This window comes from Salvelinus sp. IW2-2015, unplaced genomic scaffold (assembly GCF_002910315.2).
Source record: "Salvelinus sp. IW2-2015 unplaced genomic scaffold, ASM291031v2 Un_scaffold16326, whole genome shotgun sequence".
Classification (NCBI taxonomy): Eukaryota; Metazoa; Chordata; class Actinopteri; order Salmoniformes; family Salmonidae; genus Salvelinus; species Salvelinus sp. IW2-2015.
Genome location: NW_019957535.1, coordinates 659,067 through 686,964, shown reverse-complemented (window position 1 = coordinate 686,964; position 27,898 = coordinate 659,067). Strand labels below are relative to the sequence as shown.

Sequence of the window (27,898 nt, the reverse complement as noted above, 5' to 3'; positions counted from 1 at the left end):
ACAATCTCACCATGAAACAACATTTTGGGTTTGGTGAATTACTGGAAACTGACTACTAGGCCTAACCCCCCATGGCTCTCATCACAGACTCACACGCTAGCTGGAAGCATGCTACACTACTCAATTGATGGCGCCGAAAGACATGGCAGCTCTGCTACTAGCTCCGAAGCAACTTTGCAGTATTTTTAGTTATTTCTTACATTATTAGCACAGAACGTTTGTGTTATTACATACAGCCGGAAATAACTTTTGGATATCAGAGCGGCGGTAACTCACAAGCATTCTGACCAGAAATACGACTTCCCAAATTTGATCCTTTGTTCATATCCCCCAAGGCAATTGAACTTATTCCAGTGGCTGTTCCAAGACGCCGCCGGAGAAGAGGTATTTGGAGCGGACTTGAAGTCCGACTCAGGAGACGTGCACACCATCCACCACTTCCGAGTATATTACTCACTAATGTTCAGTCCATGGACAATAAAGTAGACGAGCTCAGGGACTGTAACATACTCTGTTTCACAGAATCATGGCTCTCTCCGGATATACTGTCCCCATCCATACAGCCAGCTGGGTTCTCAGTACATCGCACAGACAGGAATAAACAACTGTCCAGGAAGAAGAAAAACAGAGATGTATGTTTCATGATTAACTAGTCATGGTGTGATTGTGATAACGTAGAGGAACTCAAGTCCTTTACTTCACCCAACCTAGAATACCTCACAATCAAATGCAGACCGTATTACCTCCCAAGAAAATTATCTTCGGTTAGTCACAGCCGTGTATATTCCCCCTCAAGCCGATACCACAACAGCCCTCAAGGAACTACACTGGACTTTGTGGATTTGGAAACCACATATCCCTGAGGCCGCATTTATTGTAGCTGGGGACTTTTAACACAAATTTGAGGAAAACGCTACCAAAGTTCTATCAACACATCGACTGTAGTACTCTCACTGCTAAAACTCTCAACCACTGTTACTCTCCCTTCCAGGATGGCTACAAAGCCCTCCCCCGCTCTGCAAATCAGATCACAACTCAATTTGGCTCCTCCCTTCCTATAGGTAAAAACTCAAAACAGGAAGTTCCCGTGATAAGGTCAATTCAGTGCTGGTCTGACCAATCGGAATCCATGCTTCAATATTGTTTTGATCACATGGACTGGGATATGTTCTGAGTTGCCTCTGAGAATAACATTGACGTATACACTGACACGGTGATGGAGTTCATCAGGAAGTGTGTAGGGGATGTTGTTCACACTGACTAATAAAACCTACCCAAACCGAAAACCGTGGATGGATGGCAGCATTTGCGCAAAACTGAAAGCGCTAACCACTGCATTGAACCATAGCAAGGTCTCTGGGAATATGGTTGAATACAAACAGTGCAGTACTGCCCTCCATAAGGCAATCAAACAGGCAAAATGTCAGTACAGAGACAAAGTGGAGTCGCAATTCAACAGCTCAGATACGAGACGTACGTGGCAGGGACTCCAGACAATCACAGATTACAACGGGAAAAGCAGCCACGTCACAGACACCGAAGCCTTGCTCCCGAATAAACTAAACACCTTCTTCGCCCGCTTTGAGGATAACACAGTGCCACCGACGCGGCCCTCTCCCGGGGACTGTGGTCTTTCATTCTCCGTGGCCGACGTGAGTAAGACATTTAAGCGTGTTAACCCTCGCAAGGATGCCGTCCCATACGGCATCACTAGCCGTATCCTCAAAGCATGCGCAGACCAGCTGGCTAGAGTGTTTACGGACATATTCAATCTCTCCCTATCCCAGTCTGCCTTCCCCACTTGCCTCGAGATGTCCACCATTGTTCCTGTACCCAGGAAAGCAAAGGTAACTGAACTAAATCAATATTGCCCTGTAGTTCTTAGAGAGGCTAGTTAAGATCATATCACCTTCACCTTACATGACACCCTAGACACACTTCAATTTGCATACCACCCCAATAGATCCACAGATTATGTATTCGGAAAGTATTCAGACCCCTTGACTTCCCACTTTTTGTTACTTTAACAGCCTTAATAAATAAAACATTTCCCCTAACAATCTACACGCGATACCCCATAATTCGTTCCTCTCTGGAGATGGGTGAACCTTCCAGAAGGACAACCATCTCTACAGCACTCCACCAATCAGGCCTTTAAGCTAGAGTGGCCAGACGGAATTTACTCCTCAGTAAAAGGCACATGACAGCCCACTTGGAGTTTGCCGAAAGGCACCTAAAGGACTCTGACCATGAGAAACATGATTCTCTGGTCTGATGAAACCAAAGTTAAACTCTTTGACCTGAATGCCAAGCGTCACGTCTGGAGGAAACCTGCCACCATCCCTATGGTGAAGCATGGTGGTGGCAGCATCATGCTGTGGGGATGTTTTTCAGCGGAAGGGACTGGGAGACCAGTCAGGATCGAGGCAAAGATGATTCACTAACATTAAGTGGCTGCTGCCAACATACTGACTCAAATCTCTAGCCACTTTAATAATTACAAAATTTTATGTAATAAATGTATCACTAGCCACTTTAAACAATGCCACTTTATATAATGTTTACATACCCTACATTACTCATCTCATATGTATATACTGTACTCTATACCATCTACTGCATCTTGCCTATGACGTTCGGCCATCGCTCATCCATATATTTATATGTACATATTCTTATTCATTCCTTTACACTTGTGTGCAAAAGGTAGTTGTTGTGAAATTGTTAGATTACTTGTTAGATATTACTGCATGGTCGGAACTAGAAGCACAAGCATTTTGCTACACTCGCCTTAACATCTGCTAACCATGTGTATGTGATCAATAAAATGTGATGTCTGTAGACAATATAATGGCATAATGATCCACAGTGGGTGAAGGTCAGAGCCACATCTCTTTATTTGACTCTGGCAACGGTGTTTTATAGTGCTGCAGCCATAGAAATCCATCATGAGTTTAATTGCCAGGGTTAGAGGCCCCTTAAGCCCCTTCTACAGATTCTATTTCTATGGCTGCATCCACGTTGCCCAGAAATTAAGGTACAAGACGACGCCAATAGATGGCTCCTAAGCAACTTTGTTACAAGCATTCCGCTGAAATAAAAGATCCCAGAAATGTCCATACGCATAAAAAGCGTACTTCTCTCAAATTTTAGACGCAAATTTAGTTACATCCCTGTTACTGAGCATTTCTCCTGTGCCAAGATATTCCATCCACCTGACAGGTGTTGCATATCAAGAATCTGATTAAACAGAATGATCATTATACAGGTGCACCTTGTGCTGGGGACAATAAAAGGCCACTTTAAAATGTGCAGCTTTGTCACACAAAACAATGCCACAGATGTCTCAAGTTGAGGGAGCGTGCAATTGGCAGCTGATGAATTTGGGTTTACACAACTGAAGAATTTCTTCAAACTGTCAGAAACCGTCTCAGGGAAGCTCATTTGCGTGCTCGTTGTCCTCACCAGGGTCTTGACCTGTGGCGCCGCTTGCTGATGTCAACGTTGTGAACAGAGTGCCCCTTGGTGGCGTTGGGGTTATGGTATGGGCAGGCTTAACCTACGGACAACGAACACAATTGCATTTTATCGATGGCAATTTGAATGCACAGAGATACCGTGGCAAGATCCTGAGGCCCATTGTTGTGCCATTCATCTGCAGCCATCACCACGTTTCAGCATATAATGCACGGCCCCATGTCGCAAGGATCTATACACAATTCCTGGAAGCTGAAAATATCCCAGTTCTTCCATGGCCTGCATTCTCCCCAGACACGTCACCCATTGAGCACGTTTGGGATGCTCTGGATCGACGTGTAACGACAGTGTGTTCCAGTTCCCGCCAATATCCAGCAACTTCGCACAGCCATTGAAGAGTGGGACAACATTCCACAGGTCACAATCAACAGCCTGATCAACTCTATGCGAAGGAGATGTGTGTCACGCTGCACGAGGCAAAAGGTGGTCACACCAGATACTGATTGGGTCTCTGATCCATGCCACCTACTTTTTTTTTTTTAAAGGTATCTGTGACCAACGGATGCATATCTGTATTCCCAGTCATGCAAAATCCATAGATAGGGCCTAATGAAGTTATTTAAAATTGACTGACTTCCTTATATGGAACTGTAACACAGTAAAATCTCTGATATGGTTGTATGTTGCGTTTATATTTTTGTTCAGTGTAGTATGCTAGTGACCGTCCGTTGACCTGAAGAAAGGTCATAGGTAAAGCAAGTGAATTAAAGGTGAAGCAACAGGGCAAGGTGCACAGGGGGCGGGGGCCCTGGGTGCACATTTTAGTTTTGCCCTAGCACTACACAGCTGATACAAATAACCAACTCATCATCAAGCTTTGATTATTTGAATCGGATGTGTAGTGCTTCAACCAAAACGTGGAGAATTTTTTATTTATTCTCATTATAACCCATATATTATCATTATAGTCTAAAGACCAGCTTTCCCATGAGCTCCATTTCAGACACCCACCAGTTGGCAGACAGAACTCATGAGCTGCAGGAACGGGAGGATGGTGAGTACTGGAACCCACAACACTGACAGCTCGTGTTCATATACAGTGGCATCATGAAGTCATTCAAATTCTGTGGAAGGAAAGAGAAGATAAGCGGAGTGGGCGGGGAACCGCTGAGTGAAGCGAGCATGGGCCTGGGAGCTGAACAGGGACTAACGTTGGGGAAAGCGGAATTTTATGCGGCGTGAGTGACCAATCGAAGCTCGCCATAACTTTCAGCCCCTACTGGATTGGCTGACATGGGCTGTTGATACCTAGCTCTACCTAGGTTGCTTGCTAGCACCCCCATGAGGGCGAAGCTAGCATAGCTAGCCGAGTGCCACTAGTACAGTCTATCTTGGCCGTGAGGCTTACAGAGCAAACTCGGTGAAGGAGCTCTCTCCTCATTGGCTGAGCGAGTGTGGAGTTAGGTGGCGTGGGAGCCAATCGAGTGGCCTTTCTTCTTTGTAGCTATTAATTTACAGGCCAATACATTGCTGCATGTCTACAATGAATGCCGGTGCACAGGATCTGTGTAATGGCCCAAGTTAGATTAGATAATTATCACCGCAGGTGAAAGCGGTCAAGAGGTCAACAGGCTTCACTTGACTATAAATAAACTTGTTTTTTGGGATTGCAGCCCTTCTTTAGGGCCAAGTTACCCCAGATGACCACTGACTGACCAGCTGGTTTTGAGTGTGCCCCATGTACCACATCACAGAGCAGAGGATTATATAAATGTCCTCATGTCAGCATATTTTCTATCACTCTTTAATAACCCTGTCCCTTCCCATCTCCCCTACTCGATGGACTCAAGATAATTAATTCATGATATGCATTTCTGGCCAAAGATGTGCGAGAGAAACAATTCTACCAGTTACTGAAAAAAAAACACCATCCCACTCTGATGTATTTGCAAAACAACATTTGTACCTAATTCACTGTCTACCCGATTTAAAACAATAGCAATTTTTAATGACAAAGGGAAAGCAGAACGTCTGAATTCAGGCAAAGTTGTTCAGGTGAATGAACTTCAGCATTTATCACGTCTTGCAGTAGGAGTGGCCAGGAGTCATGTGGTGTCCCATTATCTATACACGTCAAGATAGGTTCAACAGCATATGGAAAGCAGCGCGTTATGACAGGCAAGGTATTTGTCTTGCAGTCTTCGACGATTAATAACGTCAGTAGAATACGTTTGAAATGGTTTCTGTAAATAGAATATAGGTTGCACAGCCGTGTAAATAAAACGAGCGCGTCAAGACTTGAGCAAAAATGGCCCTGAAGTTTTCCTAAATCGGATTTAACCTGGATCAGAATTTACCGCATCGGATTGTGACTGGAACGCGCTCGGATCTACCACCAAAAGCTGTCTTTCTTTAGACCCAACAGTACACATTTGCTTTGAAATACGTTTATTTAAAGTATTTTTTCCAAGAGTGGAGAATGCATCCTGGCAATTGTCGTATGAATGGAAGTGGTGGACTCGATGGTATCGGTGGTGGGACGATCACGCTAGAGGATCTGGAATCTTTTTCGGAAGACCAGCTGTCAGATTCGGGCAATGGAAGTCTGGAAGAGGAGAGTGAGACGATGGAGGACGAAGGGCAGCAAGACCGATTGCTGCGCTACTGGCAGGACGCTGCTCGGGGACACCAAGTCGAAGTGCCTCGAGGTAAAGCATTTGGGATTTAGAGCACACGCTGTACAGTTCGAATTTAGAAAGTAGTGGATTTTGTATGGGCAATTCTCTTGGGGCAATGATGTATGGACAGTATAAACAAAACTGTTGACACTGTTTATTGTGACAACAATAAATGTGCAAAGTTGGCTACTTTTGTTTTTATTTTGTGTTTCATCGATTGACCTAGTTCTGCGTGAGAGATCAGCCGCAAATTCGAACTCGAACTATTCCTGTAGTCGACGTCATCATGAACACACACAAATGAACGCTACTTTTTTTCACAAATAGACACACAGTGATCATCATTAAACTCTTAAACCATTGTCGACGTCGTTTAAACTCTCGGTCAATGTTGACGGCTGTCAAAACAGTGCATTGTGGGTAATGTGCTGTGTCCCAGCCAAGAAACGGGATACATTGTATCAGAGCTCAAGACAATGTATACATTCACACAAGCGGTACTATTGTCACTAGGCTAGTTAAGGAACACTGAAAAGTATTAAACACGTATAATGTACTTGAGCTACATGAAATCCTAGGCTGTGAATAATGCCATGTGTGAAAATGAGGGGCTAGCCTAGAAAAATGAGTGATTGTAGCAAGTAACATGACGGATGTCACTTAAAGCTCCTAATCCTTTTGCCCATCATGGCCAGTAAAGGCGCTTTTAAAATGATTAACAAACCCTGATCCAACAGATTACGACTCTGCAAGCCATTTTGGCAGGCATCCCCATGCCAATGACATTTTAAGAAATGCATCTGTTAAGAAATCGTTTTCCTAACATAAATCTTGAAGATGGAAAAATTGTCTGGTCAGTGGAAAAACGAAATGGAAAAATAGTTAAATTTCAATAAAACTGTATTCATCCCTGAGGGACAATAATTGCTGTGCATAGAAGGAGAGGGAAATAGGGCCTTACAGGGGTCAGTGAATGTTCAGGTCAACCCCCCTCATTCAAGATTTACCTTTAGGTTGTAATGTTAACATCAGTGGGGAGTGTTCGTTTATGGGGATGACAGACATGGATAGTTTTGATAAAAGAAAATTCCACTTTTTAAAAAAAATTACRGAACCTCTGACTCTTTGAATACCCCTGCTGTAAACAAATGCCAAATGAAATGTGGTAATTAGAATCCTAACTGAAAGTATTAACAATTTAAATATTGAACATACTCTTTCAGCAAAGAAAAAAATATTGACAGCAATGTTTCAGGCCCTGAAAATGGCGTCACTTTTTCAGAACCTACCTCTCAGAAAAATTATAGCCAGAATACAGTAATGGCTGAAAAATGGGCCGAATTTGCCCGGTGGATGGTTTTACCCCCCATGTTTTGAGCCCAAAAATATGTTTTTATTAGTGTTGGACATAAACAAAACACCTGGAAATCAGCTCCAAGTGATTTTTATTTAAGACATCTGTTCAAGTATTCCCATGCATAATAGAAAGAAACATGTGATCGTATACAAATGTAAGCAAGGTTTGAAATTGTTTTTGTCAAACATATGTTTGGTCAATTTGCCATCTACAAATTTGTAATTATGTTCCTGCCGCCCGACTATCCTCTCAAGAAAAGAAATAAAAATCGGCCCGTGGCTGAATCTAGTTGATGATCCCTGCCATATAGCCTACAAAAAAACCCAGGTTGAAAGACACTGTTCTGTTCTGGAGAATGTGAATATTTTGTCCTGAATTTAACACCCCTGCAAGGTTAACATGAGGCAACAACACTGAGTGACTCAATTCCCCCTGCAGATTGCAGCAGTCTGCATGTACAGTAAAACAAAGGATAGGCCTCCTATTGCACACAGAAGCCAGTACTGCGACGCTGTACTGCGACCAGATTTGTACCCAGAACTGCTTATATTTCTGAAAGGAAACTGAGCAAAATTGTGCCTGACCTACTAGGTCGTCTGGAATGCAGACTGGGTTTGCAGCAGGCAGCCAGCAGCAAAATTACAGAAGGCTGACGGGGTACACACAGACTGGGCTGTCTATGCTGCTGTCCCCAGAGTAAAGTCAAAACCTCTGAACCTAAATAGTACTACCGCTGTTCAATCTACATTCTAGGTATCCCCTCCACTACAGTCCAGTTGGGCACATGCCAAAGTCAAGCCAAAACCTCTGAGCATGACTAGTATCGCTGGTGTTTTAACTCGATTCTAGCAATTCGAACCTGCAGTCTGGGGTTGTGTTCAGTAGGACACACTACCAAAACATTATTGGACATATCCACAGCCCCTCTGTGTTGAGTTGGTTTCCTCAAATGTATTGCCTAATGAACACAACTAGGGCTGCGCGATATCAAATTAATTAGATGAATTCTAATGTATGTTTTGGCGCTATATTCCAAATGCCTATATTGTAAGAATACATTTTTTTTTAATGAGCGTTTATGTCCACTTGTTGTCTTTTTGGTCTCATCTCCTTTGCGTCTTCTGTGCAATAGCTTGTAGGCTGTGTACCTTCCAATTCTCTCACACACACACACACCAAGCCACTTACAGCAAAACAGATGAGAGATCACTTTTTCCTCTGACAAGCAGATTGAACTCGCTATTTGCATTTGAGGTTTGGTCCAACAGAAAATCGGTCATATGGAAACAAACACATTGAGACATTTTACTGTAATAAAGAATTCAACCTTTAACACCCTTTTTATGTTTCAACTCCTCAAATTGCGAGTAGAACAAACTACTAAAACTAGTATGAATGAACATAGATTCTGGAAAATATATGCTTGGTTTGTCTCGTGCGGTTCCGCCAGCAGCATTTTAGCCGAAGACTGTTATTCTAGCTGTCTAGTCTGTTTTATAGATGATCAATAAGCATAAAACACAATTATATAAGGAATTGGCAACTCTCCTTCTGAGAAAGGTAGGCCACTTGATTTCACATCTGAAGAAAGTGGACAAGCATGCTTTTCAAACAGTTGGAGACAGAAGGGTGTGTTCATAACAATGCAACTGTTCTACCTTGTTAGCAAATAGATCCAAGTTGGCTAAACTTGAAATATAAAAGATTAGCTGGCTACTCACTATCACATGTTTGAGACCTGTGTCTATTTTCTAATGCCTGCTACAAGAAGTTAGTCATTATTATTGAATGTGCATTATGCATGGTTCTGGTTAAATTTGTAATGCTTTTTTCATAGGCTTATGTTTAGCCTTCAACTATAAAACCCACTCATTTAATTATTCTATGTATAATTTCACAAGCTCTGAAATCATTCGATTATTGCTGACTGTCAAATGCAGTGTATTTGACCTTTAAATTGTACAAGAAAGCTTATTTAGAATAACACTACATGACAAAGTATTGAACATCTCATTCCAAAATCATGGGCATTAATATGGAGATGTTTTTTTTTTTTTTTTTTTTTGCTATAACAGCCTCCACTCTTCTGGGAAGGCTTTCCACTAGATGTTGGAACATTGCTTCAGCGACTTGCTTACATTCAGCCACGCGCATTAGTGAGGTCGGGCACTGATGTAGGGCGATTAGGCCTGGTACGCAGTCGGCGTTCCAATTTATCCCGAAGGTGTTCGATGGGGTTGAGGTCAGGGCTCTGTGCAGGCCAGTCAAGTTCTTCCACACTGATCTCAACAAACCATTTTCTGTATGGCCCTTGCTTGGTGCATGGGGGCATTGTCATGCTGAAACAGGAAAGGGCTTTCCCCCAAACTGTTGCCACAAAGTTGGAAGCACATAATCGTCTAGAATGTCATTGTATGCTGTAGGGTTAAGATTTCCCTTCACTGGAACTAAGGCGCCTATCCCGAACCATGAAAAACAGCTCCAGACCATTATTCCTCTGCCACCAAACTTTACACTTGGCCTATGCATTGGGGCAGGTAGCGTACTCATGGCATCCGCAAAACCCAGATTTGTCCGTCGTACTGCCAGATGGTGAAGCGTGATACAACGCGTTTCCACTGCTCCAGAGTCCAATGGCGGCAAGCTTTACACCACTCCAGCCGACACTTGGTATTGCGCATGGTGATCTTAGGCTTGTGGTGCGGCTGTTCGGCCATGGAAACCCATTTTATGAAGCTCCCGACTAACAGTTCTTGTGCTGACGTTGCTTCCAGAGGCAGTTAGGAACTCGGTAGTGAGTGTTGCAACCCACCACTTCAGCACTCGGTGGTCTCATTCGGTGAGCTTGTGTGGCCTACCACTTCGCGGCTGAGCCATTGTTGCTCCTAGACATTTCCACTTCACAATAACGGCACTTACAGTTGACCGGGGCAGCTCTATCAGAGCAGAAATTTGATGAACTGACTTGATGGAAAGGTGGCATCCTATGACGGTGCCACGTTGAATGTTACTGAAGTTCTTCAGTAAGGCCATTCTACTGTCAATGTTTGTCTATGGAGATTGCATGGCCTTGTGCTCAATTTCATACAACTGTCAGCTGTGGCTAAAATAGTCAAATCCACTAATTTGAAGGGGTGTCTACATAATTGTATATTGTGAATCGCCCATAAGTTAGAAGGGAGAAAGAAAATCTAGATATGATTATTAGGCCATATCGCCCAGCTCTAAACACAACCCAGGTTGAAGTAGGCTAGTGTCAAAGCCACAGGTTAGAAATAAACACCCTTTTGTTTGGATGTGTAGGCTGCTGAACATTGAGTGATGAGGTTATGGTATGCTGCTTACGGAGTTCCAGTTAGGCTGGGACTCCCGCCTGTTCCTTCTCTCCTCTGACTAACTAACTGGAGACTTAGCATGGAGCCGCCGTTGAGGCATTAAAGGCTTAACAGATGAGATATAGCCTAGCCTGCTCTGGTTAAGGGAAAGCTTGGGCTATTAAATCCTGTCCTGAAATACGGTGGGTTACAATGTTGTACAGTAAACCTCTGCCCACTCCCCCACGCGCTCTTGGGCTTTGAATGGTGCTCAAAAGGTGTTCAGTCAATTTATTAAGATCTTCCTGTCTGTGTCCATTGTAATACCACCGTAATAAAACAGACAGACTACACTTTGGTTTGCGCAACACTCGATGCAGCCTTTCTATTGAAGGAGTTTCTGAACTGTACATAGAAATGTCAATAAGCACATTTCCACGAATAAAGATTAGGCTACACTGTACTATAGCCTAGCACTCATGTGAACAATACCCCCTTCATACACTAGAGGTCATCTGTGATTGAGAGATCTTTCACAATATTGGGCTGCAGTCAGTTAGGCTTATGGTTACAAATGAAGGGAGAAGTTGAAACGTGGATTATTACGCTCGTCTAGTAGAACATTTGGTTTTGTATTCAGTTAGCACACTATGTATTCATTCAGATCTCATTTTAGAATGAATGTTCTCTACCCTGACACTTGTTTAAACCATGTCTGATGGAATTACCACATTTTCAAAAATCGCAATATAAGGCCCACACCCCCCCAAAATAGCAATTAGATATTTGGTCCGACTCGTGCAGCCGTACAGTATTTAGTCAAATACGGTATATAGGGCCCAGCCCTATTCTCGTGTTAGTAGGCACTGGGCATGATTGTAATCCATGCCCAGCCCTCTAGTAAATTGTGACGAACTCACAAAACTCTGTTTTGGATGAGTGACTTTATGACCAACATTATCCTATTTACACTTTGTAGACAATTTTTACACTAGAATTAATGTTTCTGACTCATGTCGGCAGGTAGCCTAGCAGTTAAGAGTGTTGGGCCGGTTCGAATTCCCGAGCCGACTAGGCGAAAATTCTGTCTGTGCCCTTGAGCAAGGCACTTAACCCTAATTGCTGATGTATGTCGGCAGGTAGCATCGTGGTTAGAGCGTTGGGCCAGTAACCAAAAGGTTGCTAGATCGAATCCCCGAGCTGACGAGGTAAAAATCTGTCGTTCTGCCCCCGAACAAGGAAGTTAACCCACTGTTCCTAGGCCGCCATTGTAAATAAGAATTTGTTCCGACTTGCCTAGTTAAATAAAGGTCAAATAAAAATAAGTCGCTCTGGATAAGAGCATCTGCTAAATGACAAGTAAAAGATGCCCCTTATGCTGTTTTAAACCAGAGAAGTTGGTTCTAAGGGGCAATTAACCTTTAAAGAAACAATGACCCTCCTTCCCAAAAATATTAGCAGACCGTCATAATACGTCACCCATGTATGATCATGCACATCACCCCGCCATCTTAGTCATCTACCGACCATCTGCTCGCTGATAAATTGTAGGCCTAATGTGTTGAAATGGCAATGGAGCCATTAGCCGATACAAATAGTTGGAGCGGGAGACATTGCCGCACATGCAACTAAATATTTTGCTGTGCGACATGGAGTAAATCCTATATTAAATGACTTTTTAGTAGTTGTAAGGCTTTGCTGTACCATTATTTCCCAGAGCACAGATTTATTAGCGCCACGCTTGCACCATTAATACAGCAAACTGCCGGTTTCCAACCCAAACCGTTCAAAAGATCTGACCCATATTACCGGCGTAATGGTTCTTCCTCTGTCATGGGGAATTAGAAAATAATCTACTTCTATACAAATGTTGATCAGTACAATAAAAAGTGCTACATGGACGGGGAAACAGATTTTCATGGCTTTACAGATGACATCAGCCAAAAAAAGCTAAATAACTCAATGCGTGCACACCTCTATTGAATATGCATTCACCTGTATTGAATAGGCCTAGGATACATCTTGATTTACCCAGTTTATCAGATTTATAGGCTTGGGTGGTATAATACACTGTATATCCTTTTTTTTTGTAGCTACTTTAAGTAAATACCTGCAGTCAACTTATGCAATACGTTAGATAAGCCTAAAGAAGATTGCATTCTTCATTTCACCGGTCACATCATTTTTCATTAGGAAGTTTACCTGTAGTCCCCAGTCAGTGGCATTTGTTTTCAAGCACACAACGACGAGAGAACGGCGCCTTGCGTGTCACTCACTGTTGTGCAGCATGCGCCAGGTGACGTAGTTAATACCGAATTCACAACTAAATGTTTGCCAGCTAGATGTCTTAAGTTACCTACCTAAAATGTTGCAGTTGTGCATTTGGTTTGCTAATTTAGTAGCTAGTTAGCTATCGTGCTAAGTGGTTAGCTTCTTCCCAAATCAAGCTTTGTTTGGTAACAGTAGAGAAACCCCTCCTGAATCAAGAGCCTTGATGTCTAATTGTTTTGTGCATGCAGCAAACTGAGTAGCATTTTTGTTGTTACTTGTATATTTTATGAGCTGGGATGTCTGTCCTGCAAATACTTTCGGTCAGAACTGTAAAAAGTTTCCAATGCGCTCGTTAGCATTCTCTATGGGATTGTACATGTACTTGTTAGCATTGCTAACCTTCGGATTCCAGAGGCTGTCGGGTATGAAATTAGTGCCCCTTTGTGTTCAGTGCCGGTATTACAAAACATCCCGGGATGGCACAAGGTCGGTATGAAGGTATGACAATCTGGATACTGCCCAAGCCTACTGTAGACTGAACACTATAGGCCAGGGGTTCCCAAACTTTTTTGACCCACGACCCCAATTTGATATCTGAAAATTCTCACGACCCCAACCATGTGAAAACTAATGTAATTAACAACCAATGTTTACTTTTTGATTTGGGGTAATGGCCAAAAATTGAAAAACGAACAGTATTTCTGATTGTCTTCTCAACTCACCATCACATACTTTTAAATGTGGGGCTATGACAGTCAATTGTAGGTACCAAAATGCTCGTTCAAGCTTGAGGCGAGCAGTCATTACTCATGTGGGAAACTTACTGATGCCGTTTTCTGTTATAAACATGCACAGCCAAGAGGAGGCATGGTTCGCTTTTGAAAGACTCTCCAATCAGAATTCTTTCCTCTGATCTGAATCCACTGACTCAAGTCAATCTGTAGAATGTTTTTGTATTTCCCCTGCATGCTTGTGTTCAGTTGACCAAATATGTGTTACAAAGGCAAGGAGACACATTTTATTACAAAGAACATCAAGTCTTTTAAAAAAAGAAAAAAAAGTTTAAATCCATTGTAAATGACATCAGTTCCTTTCTTAATGTCAAATCTTTTTAACAATCCCCCTCGATAACCACCAAGCCTCGGTGTGAAACATTGTCATGCTCTGATCCCATATCTCCAAATAGTTTTACGAACAGAAGTGCGTGCAGCGGATGTGGTTTGATGTAGTTTATAATCGAAGATAGTCGCCAGTTGCTCTCGGTGTATCATACAATGCGTCCATATGGCAGAGGGAGACACCTTCGTAACTAGAGTGCAGAGGCCTGCCCGCCGTAGATGGCGCACCATCTGTGCAAAAGCCCACCATTTCGATCCCATAGGATCTGTTTTCGTCAATATAGCCACGTAGCACACTGAACATCCCCTGTGCCTTTTTATGCTCGGGAATCGTGAGACAGAACAATGTTCACATGAATAGCATCCCCCGACATGTATAGCAAACAAAAGAAAGTCAATCCACGGGCATCTTGGCCGTCACAGCTAACGTCCATTTGGAGTGCATAAGCTGGGGAGTTTGAGTCCGAGTTCTCTTGATTGCTAGCAATAGCATAAATTCTTTAACAGTGTCATGACAAAAGGTATTTGAGTTTCTGTGCCTCTGCACATTGTTTTTCACCATATCAATTGCGGCCGGTAATATCAAAGTCTCCGCAATAGTGTGTGGTTTCAGAGCATAACGGGGCCTAGCCATTCACCTTGGGAATGATTCAAGTGCAACAGTCAAGTGAACTAATTTTATCTTTCAAATTTGAATAATTTATTAGATTAAGGTTAATAACCACATAAGATTCTCTCAAAATCATGCATATTTTTTTCCCCTTCAGGATTTTGGAAATTCTCCCGCGACCCCATTTTTATATCAGGCGACCCCTAGTTTGGGAACGGCGACTATAGTCTATAGACTGCAATAGGAAACCAATACTTCTTGTACTACTACTAGCTACAGTCATGCCATAGGGGTCTATATATTTCAGCACCTTGGCCTTTGCCTCAACTAGTTTGACTTCTATTAGGCAGGTTGGCAGACAACGTTTTTCTGAAACTGTGGAGCCCAAGTCCGGATCGGAAATGTAAGAGTTTTGTTAGTAGCACTACAGCATTGTCATTAAGCATACAGCTTAACTTCACATTTGTTGTACTTGAAGGTAGGGTTGCAAAATTCCCCACTATTTCCCCATAACATGTGACGGTCCTGGACTACGGCGACCCTACTTGACGCAACTCGATAAAAATTAACCAAGTCCGTTTTTATCTCCAAAAACAGACATGGCCGAGCCCATCCAGCAGATCACCAGCAACAACAACGGACAACACGACCGGGAGCGCGTGCCCTTCACCCTCATCGCTCGTAAGGAGAAGGCAAGTCCATCATCTGACAAATTCACCAACGAACAATATCTACTCTGCCAGCCAAGCAGTAAGACTCTGTAAAATGTGTGGTCCTGTTTGGCTGCAGGGATCACACATACGAAAAATTTATGTTACACTAAGTCTGCTAATTTATAAAATGTTTTATTATTGGACAATTCACACTAAATTCTAGGCAATTGTCACATGCTTTGCAGAAAACTGGTGTACACTAACAGTGAAATGCTTACTTACAGGTAAATTCCAACAATGAAGAGTTAAAGAGAAGGTCCAAAATAGTGACACTGAGGAATACAGCAAATGTGTAAAAATAACATGGCTATATATAAGGAGTAGAAAATAAGTTACACACAGGCAGTATTAGTACCAAGTTGATGTGCAGGGATATTGAGGTAGCTATGTACTGTACATTTACAATATCAGTCAAAAGTTTGGACACCTACTTATTCAAGGGTTTTTATTATTTGTTTTACCATTTTATACATTGTAGAATACTAGTAAAGACATCAACTATGAAATAACACATGGAATCATGTAGTAAGAAAGTGTTAAACAAATTAAAATATATTTTGAGATTCTTCAAAGTAGCCACCCTTTGCCTTTGACAGCTTTGCACAATCTCTCAACCAGGAATGCTTTTCCAACAGTCTTGAAGGAGTTCCCACATATGCTGAGCACTTGTTGGCTGCTTTTCCTTCACTCTGCGGTCCAACTCATCCCAAACCATCTCAATTGGGTTGAGGCCGGGTCATCTGATCCATCCCTCTCGGTCAAATATCCCTTACACAGCCTTGAGGTGTGTTTTTGGTTATTGTCCTGTTAAAAAAAATGTTAGTCCCACTAAGCCCAAAACAGATGGGGTGGTGTATTGCTGCGGTAGCCATGCTGGTTAAGTGTGCCTTGAATTCGAAATGAATCAGACAGTACCACCAGCAAAGCATCCCCACACCACCTCCTCCAAGATTCACGGTGGGAATCACACATGCGGAGATCATCCATTCACCTACTCTGTGAGACGCAAAGACAGTGGTTGGAACCAATAATCCAAAATTTGGACTCATCAGACCAAAGGACAGATTTCCTAATGGCTATTGCTCATGTTTCTTGGCACAGGGAAGTCTCTTCTTATTGGTGTCCTTTAGTAGTGGTTTCTTTGCAGCAATTCGACCACAAAGGCCTGATTAACTACTGAACTTATCCTCTGCAGCAGAGGTAACTCTGGGTCTTCCTTTCCTGTGGCGGTCCTCATGAGAGTCAGTTTAATCATAGCGCTTGATGGTTTTTGCGACTGTACTTGAAGAAATAGTTTGTCTTTACTATTATTCTACAACGTAGAAAATAGTAAAAATAAAGAAACCCTGGAATGAGTAGGTGTGTCAACTTTTGACTGGTACTGTAGGTAGGGGTAAAGTGACTAGGCAACAGGATAGACAATAAGTAGCAGCAGTGTGTGGAGTAAGTATACAAGCACACTTTCAATTTGGGTTCTCCTACAGTAGGTTTGCATCAGTTGAAATGCAAACATCCTTCAAGGAACAGTGTGTTCTGGGCCATTTTTCCCAAACCTATAAAGGACATTTCACAACATCTCCAGCACCACCCAAACATCAAGATGTGAAAATTGCACTTTTCTAGGTTTTGTAGTAAGTGTTTCCAATGACATAGGTGTGCATCGTGTGTTTTTTCATTTTTTTTTACCAATTATGAGTAGGCATTGCATACTAATTGGAAACACTTAGAAGATCTATTTTTTTACGACAAAACATAAACGTGCCATTCACATATGTTGGGGTGGTGTTATAGATGATGAATATGAAGTAGAAAAATTGTGGAATAAGTTCATGCCTGCTAAATTCAAATATGTTGCTAATAATTTCCACCACCAAGGGGTCATCAATCAATCCAGTCAATAGCTAAAGATTACCCAAGCCGTAAAAATAAAATGGCCAAGACCACACATACTTGACCTCGTATAGTACAGCTGTGGAACGAGGTCATATTCAGCCTTCAAGGATTGAGGTACACACACACACATACATGCGTGTGTGAACGCCCCTTCAAATTGGTGGATTCGGCTATTTCAGCCACACCCGTTGCTGACCGGTGTATAAAATTGAGCACACAGCCATGCAGTCTCTATAGAAAAACATTGGCAGTAGAAGGGCCTTACTGAAGAGCTCAGTGACTTTCAATGTGACACTTCATAGAATGCCAGCTTTCCAACAAAATTTCTGCCTTGCTAGAGCTTCCCCGGTCAACTGTAAGTGGAGCAAAAACGGCTCAGCCGCAAAGTGGTAGGCCCCACAAGCTCACAGAACGGGACCGCTGAAACACGTAAAAATCTGTCCTCAGTTGCAACACTTACTACCGAGTTCCAAACTGCCTCTGGAAGCAAAATCAGCACAATAACTGTCCGTCGGGAAATCCATGAAATGGGTCTCCATGGCTGAGCAGCCGCATGCAAGCCTAAGATGCAATGCCAAGTATCGGCTGGAGTGGTGTAAAGCTCGCCGCCATTGGACTCTGGAGCAATGGAAACGCGCTCTCTGGAGTGTTGAATCACGCGTCACCATCTGGCAGTCCCGACGGACGCATCTGGGTTTGGGGGATGCCAGGAGAACGCTACCTGCCCCAATGCATAGTGCCAATTGTAAAGTTTGGTGGAGGAGGAATAATGGTCTGGGGTTGTTTTTCATGGTTCGGGCTAGGCCCCTTAGTTCCAGTGATGGGAAACGTTAACGCTACAGCATGCAATGACAAGACAATTCTGTGCTTCCAACTTTGTGGCAACAGTTTGGGGAAGGTCCTTTCCTGTTTTAGCATGACAATGCCCCCTTGCGCAAAGCGAGGTCCATACAGAAATTTTGTCGATCTAAAGCATAAAACAATCCCCATAACAATCTGTCAGTTTAAGCTAGAGATCTTTTTGTTTTTTAGTTTTTTTTCCATTGGATGAGTCTCAATCCACCATGTCCGACTGTCGCACTTCCGCATCTGCGGTGGAGGCAGTTTGCATGTTTAAAAAAAAATACACTGTGTACAAAACATTAATGAACACCTTCCTAAGATTGAGTAACCCTCAGAATAGCCTAAACTTGTCGAGCCATGTTGACTCCAATGCTTCCCACAGTTGTCAAATGTCCTTTGGTGGACCATTCTTGATACACACGGGAAACTGTTGAGTGTGAAAACCCCAGCAGCTTTGCAGTTCTTGACACTCAAACTACCATGCCCCGTTAAAAAAGGCACTTCAATCTTTTGTCTTGCCCATTCACCCTCTGAATGGCACACATACACAATCCATTTCTCAATTGTCTCAAGGCTTAAAAATCTTTATTTAACCTGTCTAATTGAAGTGCATTTAACAAGTGACATTCACCTGGTCAGTCTCAAGGAAAGAGCATGTTAATGTTTTGTCCACTCCATTTTTACACCTTATATTATGGAGGCATGTCCAGAAGTTGGAAGTAAAAACTTTTCAAACAGCTTTTTTCTGAAATCTGGAGCCATAGTTATTATGCGCAATTCTATAGAGAGAGAAATAATATACAGTGCATTGGGAAAGTATTCAGACCCGTTGACTTTTTCCACATTAAAGCCTTATTCTAAAATGGATTAAATATAAACATTTCCTCCATCTACACACAAAACCCCATAATGACAAAGCGAAAACAGTTCGAATTTTATATATATATATACAGACGCTTTGCTATGAGATCAGGTGCATCCTGTTTCCATTTGTATTTATTATGGATCCCCATTAGCTGCTGCCAAAGCAGCAGTACTCTTCCTGTCTATATAAGGTCCCACAGTTGACAGTGCATGTCAGTCAAATCCAAGCCATGAGGTCAAAAGGAATTGTCCGTAGAGCTCTGAGACAGGATTGTGTCGAGGCACAAATCTGGGGAAGGGTACAAAAACATATTTGCAGCATTGAAGGTCCCCAAGAAAACAGTGGCCTCCATCATTCTTAAATGGAAGAAGTTTGGAACCACCAAGACTCTTCCTAGAGCTGGCCGCCCGGCCAAACTGAGCAATCGGGGGAGAAGGGCCTTGGTCAGGGATGTGACCAAGATCACTGACAGGCCTCCAGAGTTCCTCTTTGGAGATGGGAGAATCTTGGGAGAATCTTCCATAAGGACAACCATCTCTGCAGCACTCCACCAATCAGGCCTTTATGACCATAGTGAAGACACTACTCAGAAAAAGCAACATGACAGCTGCTTGGAGTTTGCCAAAAGGCACCTAAAGGACTCTGACCATGAGAAACAAGATTCAACTCTTCGACCTGAATGCCAAGCGTCACATCTGGAGGAAACCTGGCACCATCCCTATGGTGAAGAATGGCGGTGGCAGCATCATGCTGTGGGGATGTTTTTCAGTGGCAGGGACTGGGAGACTAGTCAGGATTGAGGGAAAGATTAATGGAGCAAAGTAGAAATCCTTGATTAAAAACCTGCTCCAAAGTGCTCAGGACCTCAGACTGGGGAGAAAGCTCACCTTCCAACAGGACAATGACTAAGCACACAGCCAAGACAACGCAGGACTGGCTACGGGACAAGTCTCTGAATGTCCTTGAGTGGCCCAGCCAGAGACGGACTTGAACCTGATCGAACATCTGTGTGTTGAGACCTGAAAATAGCTGTGCAGCGACGCTCGCCATCCAACCTGACAGAGCTTGAGGATCTGCTTAGAATGGGAGGAACTCCCCAAATACAGGTGTGCCAAGAAGACTCGAGGCTGTAATCGCTGCCAAAGGTGCTTCAACAAAGTACTGAGTAAATGCTAACATTTCTAAAAACCTGTTTTTGCTTTGTCATTATGGGCGGGAGACAATTTAATCAATTTTAGAATAAGGCTGTAACACAACAATATGGAAAGTCAAGGGTTCAGAATACTTTCTGAATGTTAGCATTTACTCAGTACTTTGTTGAAGCACCTTTGGCAGCGATTACAGCCTTGAGTCTTCTTGGCACACCTGTATTTGGGGAGTTTCTCACATTCTTCTCTGCAGATCCTCTCAAGCGCTGTCAGATTGGAAGGGGGAATGTCGCCGCACAGCTATTTTCATGCCTCGGATGTTCGATCGGGTTCAAGTCTGTCTCTGGCTGGGCCACTCGAGTGGTTGTGGATGGGTTATTAGCAATTGCGGGCCGGTGAACAAACCGCGGATCCGCGCATCATTAATAGTGACCCAGCCAAATGCATGAGCCTGAGCCTTTGTGTCTGTCTATACAGTGTGGGGACGTGCTTTATGAGAAGAGACACTATGAGCAGGCCCACTGGGCGTGCATCACGGTTCACGAGGACACCTACGAGCAGAGCATCTGTTACGGTTTCATGAAGCTCATGAGATACATCTGCCAGCAGAACTCCTCAGGTGAGTCCAAAGCAGCCTTTACAGTAGTCATTGAGTCTTTATTCTTCGAACGTCCTCCTTGTTTCGCCAAATCTACTGCAGACTCTTGGATGTTCATGTCCTGTCCTTAGGTACCTATCTGGGTATGACCATCCCTATCCTGACGGTGATCCGCACGGACGAGAACCACTCTGTCTTGTCTAGTGACGTCACTGTGGCCTACTACCTGCCCACAGAATACCAAGCCCAGCCACCCCAGCCTTCTGACACTGAAATAAGCATTGAGGAATGGCCTGCCACGATTGTATACACAAGGTAAGAGTTTGCGATTATGTTGTGCTGCCTGACACATTTTATGACAATACAATATGGAAGTAGATACGTTAACATCAAATTGTAATCATTACTGGAGCCACTGTCAGTTTGAGGCATGAACAAGTTCAGTTTCTAACAAACTGTTTAGGCCTGCAGTTAGCCAAGAAGTTAGCTTACTGGGAATCTCGGAACCAAATCTCATGTAACTAGCTAGCTACTCTATTGGACACAAACATTTGTTAAGTCAGTCACAAGAGAGACTAACTAGCTAAAGATATTTACATTATTTCAGTCAATCAGCCCAACACTTTTTGCTAGACATCATATGGTTGCATCATGCTTCCAAATATGACAAAGTGGCTCCAGTCGTGTTTCCATTTAGCCTATTGTGACATTCACTTTCATGGCATATTGTATTGGACAATCTCATTGGAATTTATACAACAGAATGGGTAGGGAGGTTAAAATACCTTAAACGCACAGCTCCATTACTTGAATCAAATCTCATTAGGTTCCTATGTGCCCCTTTCTCGCTCCAGGACCTTCGCTGGTGCTACGAACGAGGTGACCATCATCAACGAGATCCGCACCATGGCGGAAGTGCTCGACTCCCCCGCCATTTGCGTGAATGGCTCATTCATTGTCGCCGGCTACACAAACCCCGCGGCGGTAAACCGACAGAACGAGATTTGGTTCCTGGAGCAGCCTTGAGGGCCAGCCTAACCTTGACCTCTCCTCCTGAACTTGACCCACCCAACACCCCGTCCTTATCTGACCCTACCGATTCACCCCTAATGGAAACCCCTTCCCATTTTAGAGAGAGAAGAGACTTTGGGACTTTGCTGAAAAAAGGTTCTTATTACCAGTTCTGTGCAAGGCTGCATCATTTGGGTCCATTAATCCTCTAGAGTCTTAACCTGGAAGAGGAGGGTGGGGGTTCTACTAAGCTAACATATGGAATTGTTTTAAGATGGTCATACAAAGGATCACTTAGATATTCGATTTTAGGACCCAAAAATATTAAATGATTTGATGAAACATTGAATTTGGCCTTACTGCTATTAGCCCATAAACACATTGAATTACAGATTCATACAAGGAAAAACATAGTAAAACATCTACTGGAAGTTTGTTTTGAAGTGTCTGTCTTATATCTGAGAGATGAGATAAGGAAACGGGTTATATTTTGACACATTTAACCCCTTTTTTAGGCACTAAACTACTTCCATACACACGTGTGTACAAAACATTATGAACACCTTCCTAATATTGAGTTGCACCCCGCAGTTTGCCCTCAAATGCCTCAATTCGTCGGGACACGGACTGTACAAGGTGTCATGGTGTCGAAAGCGTTCCACAGGGATGCTGGCCCATGTTGACTCCAATGCTTCCCACAGTTGTGCCAAGTTGGCAGATGTCCTTTGGGTGGTGGACCATAATTGATACACACAGGAAACTGTTGAGCGTGAAAAACCCAGCAGGTTGTAGTTCCTGACACAAACCGGTGCGCCTGGCACCTACTACTATACGACTCTCAAAAGGCACAAATATTTTGTCTTGCCCATTCAACCTCAAATGGCACACATACACAATCCCAGTGGTGAAAAAAGTACCCAATTGTCATGAGTAAAAGTAAAGATACCTTAATCGAAAAGGACTCATTAAATGTGAGTCACTCAGTAAAATCTTAAGTCTAAAAGTATTTGGTTTTAAATATCAAAAGTAGAATGTAATTGCTAAAATATGCTTAAGTATCAAAAGTTAAAGTATAAATCATTTCAAATCCCTTATATTAAGCAAACCAGACGGCACCATTTGTATTACTGATGAATAGCCAGGGGCACGCTCCAACAATTTATAAATGAAGCATGTGTTTAGTGAGTCCACCATATCAGAGGCAGTAGGGATGACCAGCGATGTTCTCTTGATAAGTGTGGGAATTGGACCATTTTCCTGTTCTGCTAAGCATTCAAAATGTAACAAGTACTTTTGGGTGTCAGGGAAAATGTATGGAGTAAAAAAGTACATCATTTTCGTAAGGAATGTAGTGAAGTAAAAGTTGTCAAATATGAATAGTAATGTACAGATACCCCAAAAAAACTACTTAAGTAGTACTTTAAAGTATTTTTACCTAAGTACCTAACACCACTGCACAATCCATGTCTCAAGGCTTAAATCCTTCTTTAACCCGTCTCCTCCCCTTCATCTACACTAATCGAAGTGGATTTAACAAGTGACATCAATAAGGGATCATAGCTTTCACCTAGATTCACTTGGTCAGTCTGTCATGGAAAGAGCAGGTGTCCTTAAATGTTTTGTACACTCAGTGTATGCTATATTTAACTTGCATTCATTTTTAGCGCAAAACCACCGATGTGTTTGAGTCTCACCTTAGAGGGGTCATAGTTTGTAGGCCAAACACTAGACCGTGAGATGACCGATTTTTCGGGATGTCTCATGATCTGACAAACACCTCTGTGGCGCTGCCACTTTTCACCGCAGCTGCGGAAGGCCGATTTTGGCGGATGCGGTGGATTGAGACGCAGCCCAAGCAAAAGGATATTTCTAGCTTAAATTTTTAATGGGGATTTGTTTTAAGCTAATTAGATTTGTGGGGCCGCAGAAACTGACTCAAGGGTTAGCACCTTTTTTGATAGGCCAACTACTGATGTTACTCTGCACCTCTGTTTTTCTCCTCACATAGTCTTGACCTCCTCCTAAAGGTGAGGAGCCAAGTGACGTTTACTTGATATTTTGTGGAAAGTGGGTGGATATCTAATTCTTGCACCACTCACTGTAAACCTCAAAGAACTTAAATCTTTATCAAGCAATTAACAATCCTGAACGATGACACCTATTCCAGTCAGCGTTAGGTGGGGGGTGGGGGCCTAATTGCAATCTTCACCATGATAACTACCAACTTTAGACAATTTAATGCGATAGGAGGGTGGATTTATTAGCAATAAATAAGTGTATGTAAAGCCATTTTATTTCTGTCAAGGAAACACTGGGGATGCAACATAACGACATATAGACAAACACAGAACTATATAAACATGTGTTGAATCGGCCAACGGTCAATGTATAAACACTAGGGTTGTGCGGTATCCATATTTTCATATCGTCATACAGTCCTTCTCTCATCCCAGGATTTATAGTATTACCGCCTTAGTACACAAGGGGGCACTAAAACAATGCCCACTGTGCGTCTATTACCAGAAGGCTAACAAAATTAGCACAAACTAAAAGCGAATTTCAATAGCAGCTGCTAGCTAAATATGCTAACGAGCGCAAAGACAGGCAATCCAGCTCAAAGTTAAACAAGTATAGGTAGTAGCTACCGAATGTCTTTTTGTCAGTTTGGACATTTACGAGCGAATGTGAACGAGAGACATTGTGCAAATGAACAATGTTTTGAAGCATGCTTGTCATAAGGGAGTGGTATGTGTACAGTGGAGTCGCTAGGGCAACGGGTCTGCCTGCTTCGCTCGGATAAATAGGGGGCAGGAGTAGACTGACCGAGAAGGTAAAAAAAATAAACGCAAGGAAATCAAGATACCCATCCAAAGGCTCTTTGACTTCTCAAACACGGCAGAAAGCTAGCACTATACGATGCCCTGCCCATTCGCTTACTTAGCTAACTAACAAGATAAACCAAATGCACAGCTGGACTCACAAGCACTAGCTTTCTCCCATTGTGCTACTTACAAACAAAAATGATTAGCTCAACTGTTCTGGGGAACTACGGTAAAGCTTCATAATGTGACAGGTGAAATAAAGAACACAATCTGCTTTATCTCCTAACATATTGCACAAGTTGACTGCAGGTATTAACTTAAAAGATATAAATATACAATAAATAGTTTTGACAGTATTGAAAAACCATCGTGGCTTTTTCCAAATACCCCGCTATACCACCAAAGCACTGCGAGAAAGAGAAAAAAAGAAAGAAAAAAAAGCATTACTACAAACCAAAATCACTGACCTTTGCTGTTTGACAATCAAGCATGCTATCTGCCGCATTCTACATTTCTCCATGATCGGAGGCAACGCATTCCTCATTCTTAAAGCCGGGGTTTCTTCTGCCATTAATCCTTGGGCGGGCTGCCTAAATGTTTTTTCAGGTTGCCTAAGTCCAAACAGTGAAAAATATTATTTGGGGGGGATAACTTTTTGGGCGATGGAAAAATGATTTCAGTATAAACTTAAACTACTAAAACTAGATAATTGACCTATATATTTTTTTATTTTTGCGAACTAACAATCACCTAAAGGAAATAAAAATGTTAACTATTAATTTAGCAGTATAGATTTAGTTTTAGAGCATAATAACACATTAGCCATGACAAAATGCATAGAACTGTAGGAAATTAGCTTTAAAAGGTAGACTCAGCTAAATGACATTGCCACGAGCAGCAGCGCAAATATCGCTCTCACAGTCATACACAGTATCTGCACATGTGCACGGGTTCACTACACTCTTACAACGTGGGCGCCACGGAACCAAAAGAGCGGAAATGTACCCACTATGCTGTTTACTTTCTGCATCTACGTCATATCACTAAGTCTACCTTTAAAACTGCAAAATTCTCTCAGCTGCATGGCAAAATGTAGAATTGTAGGAAATGTGCTTTAAACTGCAACATTTCTCAGCTGCATGGCAAAATGTGTAGAATTGCCGGAAATCAGCTTAAATGCATTTTTTTAAACAAAAATAAAATAACAATCGGCTAGATGGGGGGGGGGGGGGGGAGCTCAAATTCTCTGAAATACAGCCACACCGACGGCCTGACCGTTCCCTTGCCACGCCCCCGGCCATGCCTACCACCTAAGCCTCTTTTTGATACAGAAAAACGCTGCTTAAAGACAAGCTGTTCAAACTACAGTACAATATTACGTATTTTTGTCTCTTTACATACTGTTCCAATCCAGACATTGCTTTGTGTCAATGTTGGTGCAAGTTACCTGCCACTGCTGATGAGAAACAAGTAACATTGAAAAGAGAGGAAAAGCATAGAGCAACCTATCGTATACACATACATTTACATTTAAGTCATTTAGCAGACGCTCTTATCCAGAGCGACTTACACACACTGATGTGTTTTGTATTTTTATTCTAAGAAAAGTTCATTGTTTTTTAGTTCACAGCGTTATCTATACCCAAATTAACGAAAATCCATGAACTCAAAATACGATTTTTAGGGGGTATTTTCTATCTTCACAAATATGTTGTAATAAAACCAATGACTAAGTGGATTGATTTAACGTCAAAGTGATCATCTGTATTATCTATTTTGTTGACTCAACAATACATAGATCTATCATTCTTGTTTTAGAGGAGAATTAGGCCTATACTGCTTAACACCGGACTATATAGTAAAGTAGCTGTGATGACGCTAGTCACAGACAGTACTGTACGTCAGTACCTTGCCAAATCATCACTGTGTGAAGACTTGTTCAGAAGATCATCTTTCTCATTGCCCAGTGTGGGTTAATGGCCATTCATAACCATTATTTCACCACATTCAGCAGCATGTAAACTAACAGGATCTCAATCACTTCAAATCGCCAAGTCCAGTCTAAATGTAGTTCTGAGAAATCGCCGTCCCCATCATTTTATGATCAGCATAGTGTTTTAACCAAGTTGTTCCAGGGGTGGTTATTAGGCTAACTGTTTGGCCTTTGCAGGTTTTTACACTAAGCTAGTTGTTTTGCTGGCCCGGAATCAGAGATGATGTAGACACCAAGTAGGATATAATGTTAACGTTCCCAATGTGCACAGAATTGGAACATGCTTAAAGATTTGAACTCCATGTCTAACAGACTGGTCATTTGGGAACATCCAGTTGGAGTGGATACAATTTGGGGGATTTTGCCATTTTTTTTCTGTGATTTGTAAAAGTGTTCTGTACAGTAAACATTTTTGAGGAAGTGCAACGACGAGAGCTGTGGATTTATTGATTGTTTTGTTAAAGAAAAGAAACCAAACATTTTAAGAAATAAAAATGGTATTAAATCTTCGTTGTGTGATTTCAGCCCTGATGGTGAGGATGGATATTTCCCAATAATAACCTAGACTACCAGTATACAAAAAAAGCTTGATTAGTCATGTTCAGACACACGAAAGCAGATCCACAGCTGTAGAGTTTAGTTTCAAACCTATCTGGCACCAGTGAGCATGGAAATGGCACCATGCTTTAGGCTATTCAAAACCTGAAGGTGAGATGGGGGCATATGAGGTTACTAAGCCCCAGCTTAGTGCCTGAGGGAGCAGGAAATCTCCAGAGGGAACATCTGACATGTCTGCCAAATTACTCAATTCACACCCAAAATACATAACCTACAAAAGAGGGAATGGGAACAAATATTCTTTCACATGACAAGGGAATAATTGTGGGCTCAATTACTTGTGTGAAACACAATCCCTCACAAGCGGGAACCATGCACAATATATCATGGAGCCTCAAGTAGGCTCAGGCAGTTACATTGATATTATGCAATGAGGCGCCCAGGGAGTAGGCAAACCTACTACTGTTAGTCGATGTTGAGAGCAACTAGTCTAGACCATGAAGGCAATGCTTGCTGAGGCAAACCTACTTTGAGTTAGTCAATGTTGAGGCCATGGCATCTTGTCTAGACCATAAACCATGAGAGTAACTTTGGAAATTCAGCGCATCAGACAAGAGGTGCACCACACG

The 27,898-nt window shown here is 42.4% G+C and overlaps 2 protein-coding genes across 5 annotated transcripts in view; one reads left to right on the top strand and one right to left on the bottom strand.

Annotated features, from left to right (window-relative positions):
- fancm (FA complementation group M) overlaps positions 1 to 27,898 on the bottom strand; it is an 84,231-nt gene that overhangs the window by 53,185 nt on the left and 3,148 nt on the right. The window lies entirely within an intron of this gene.
- On the top strand, positions 5,606 to 27,220 carry LOC112080453 (heme-binding protein 1). Its single transcript, XM_024146235.2, has 5 exons — positions 5,606 to 6,185; positions 15,423 to 15,517; positions 20,765 to 20,906; positions 21,017 to 21,200; positions 21,740 to 27,220. The coding sequence occupies exons 1-5, from the start codon at positions 5,957 to 5,959 to the stop codon at positions 21,909 to 21,911; spliced, it is 822 nt and encodes a 273-aa protein (XP_024002003.1). The 5' UTR covers positions 5,606 to 5,956; the 3' UTR covers positions 21,912 to 27,220.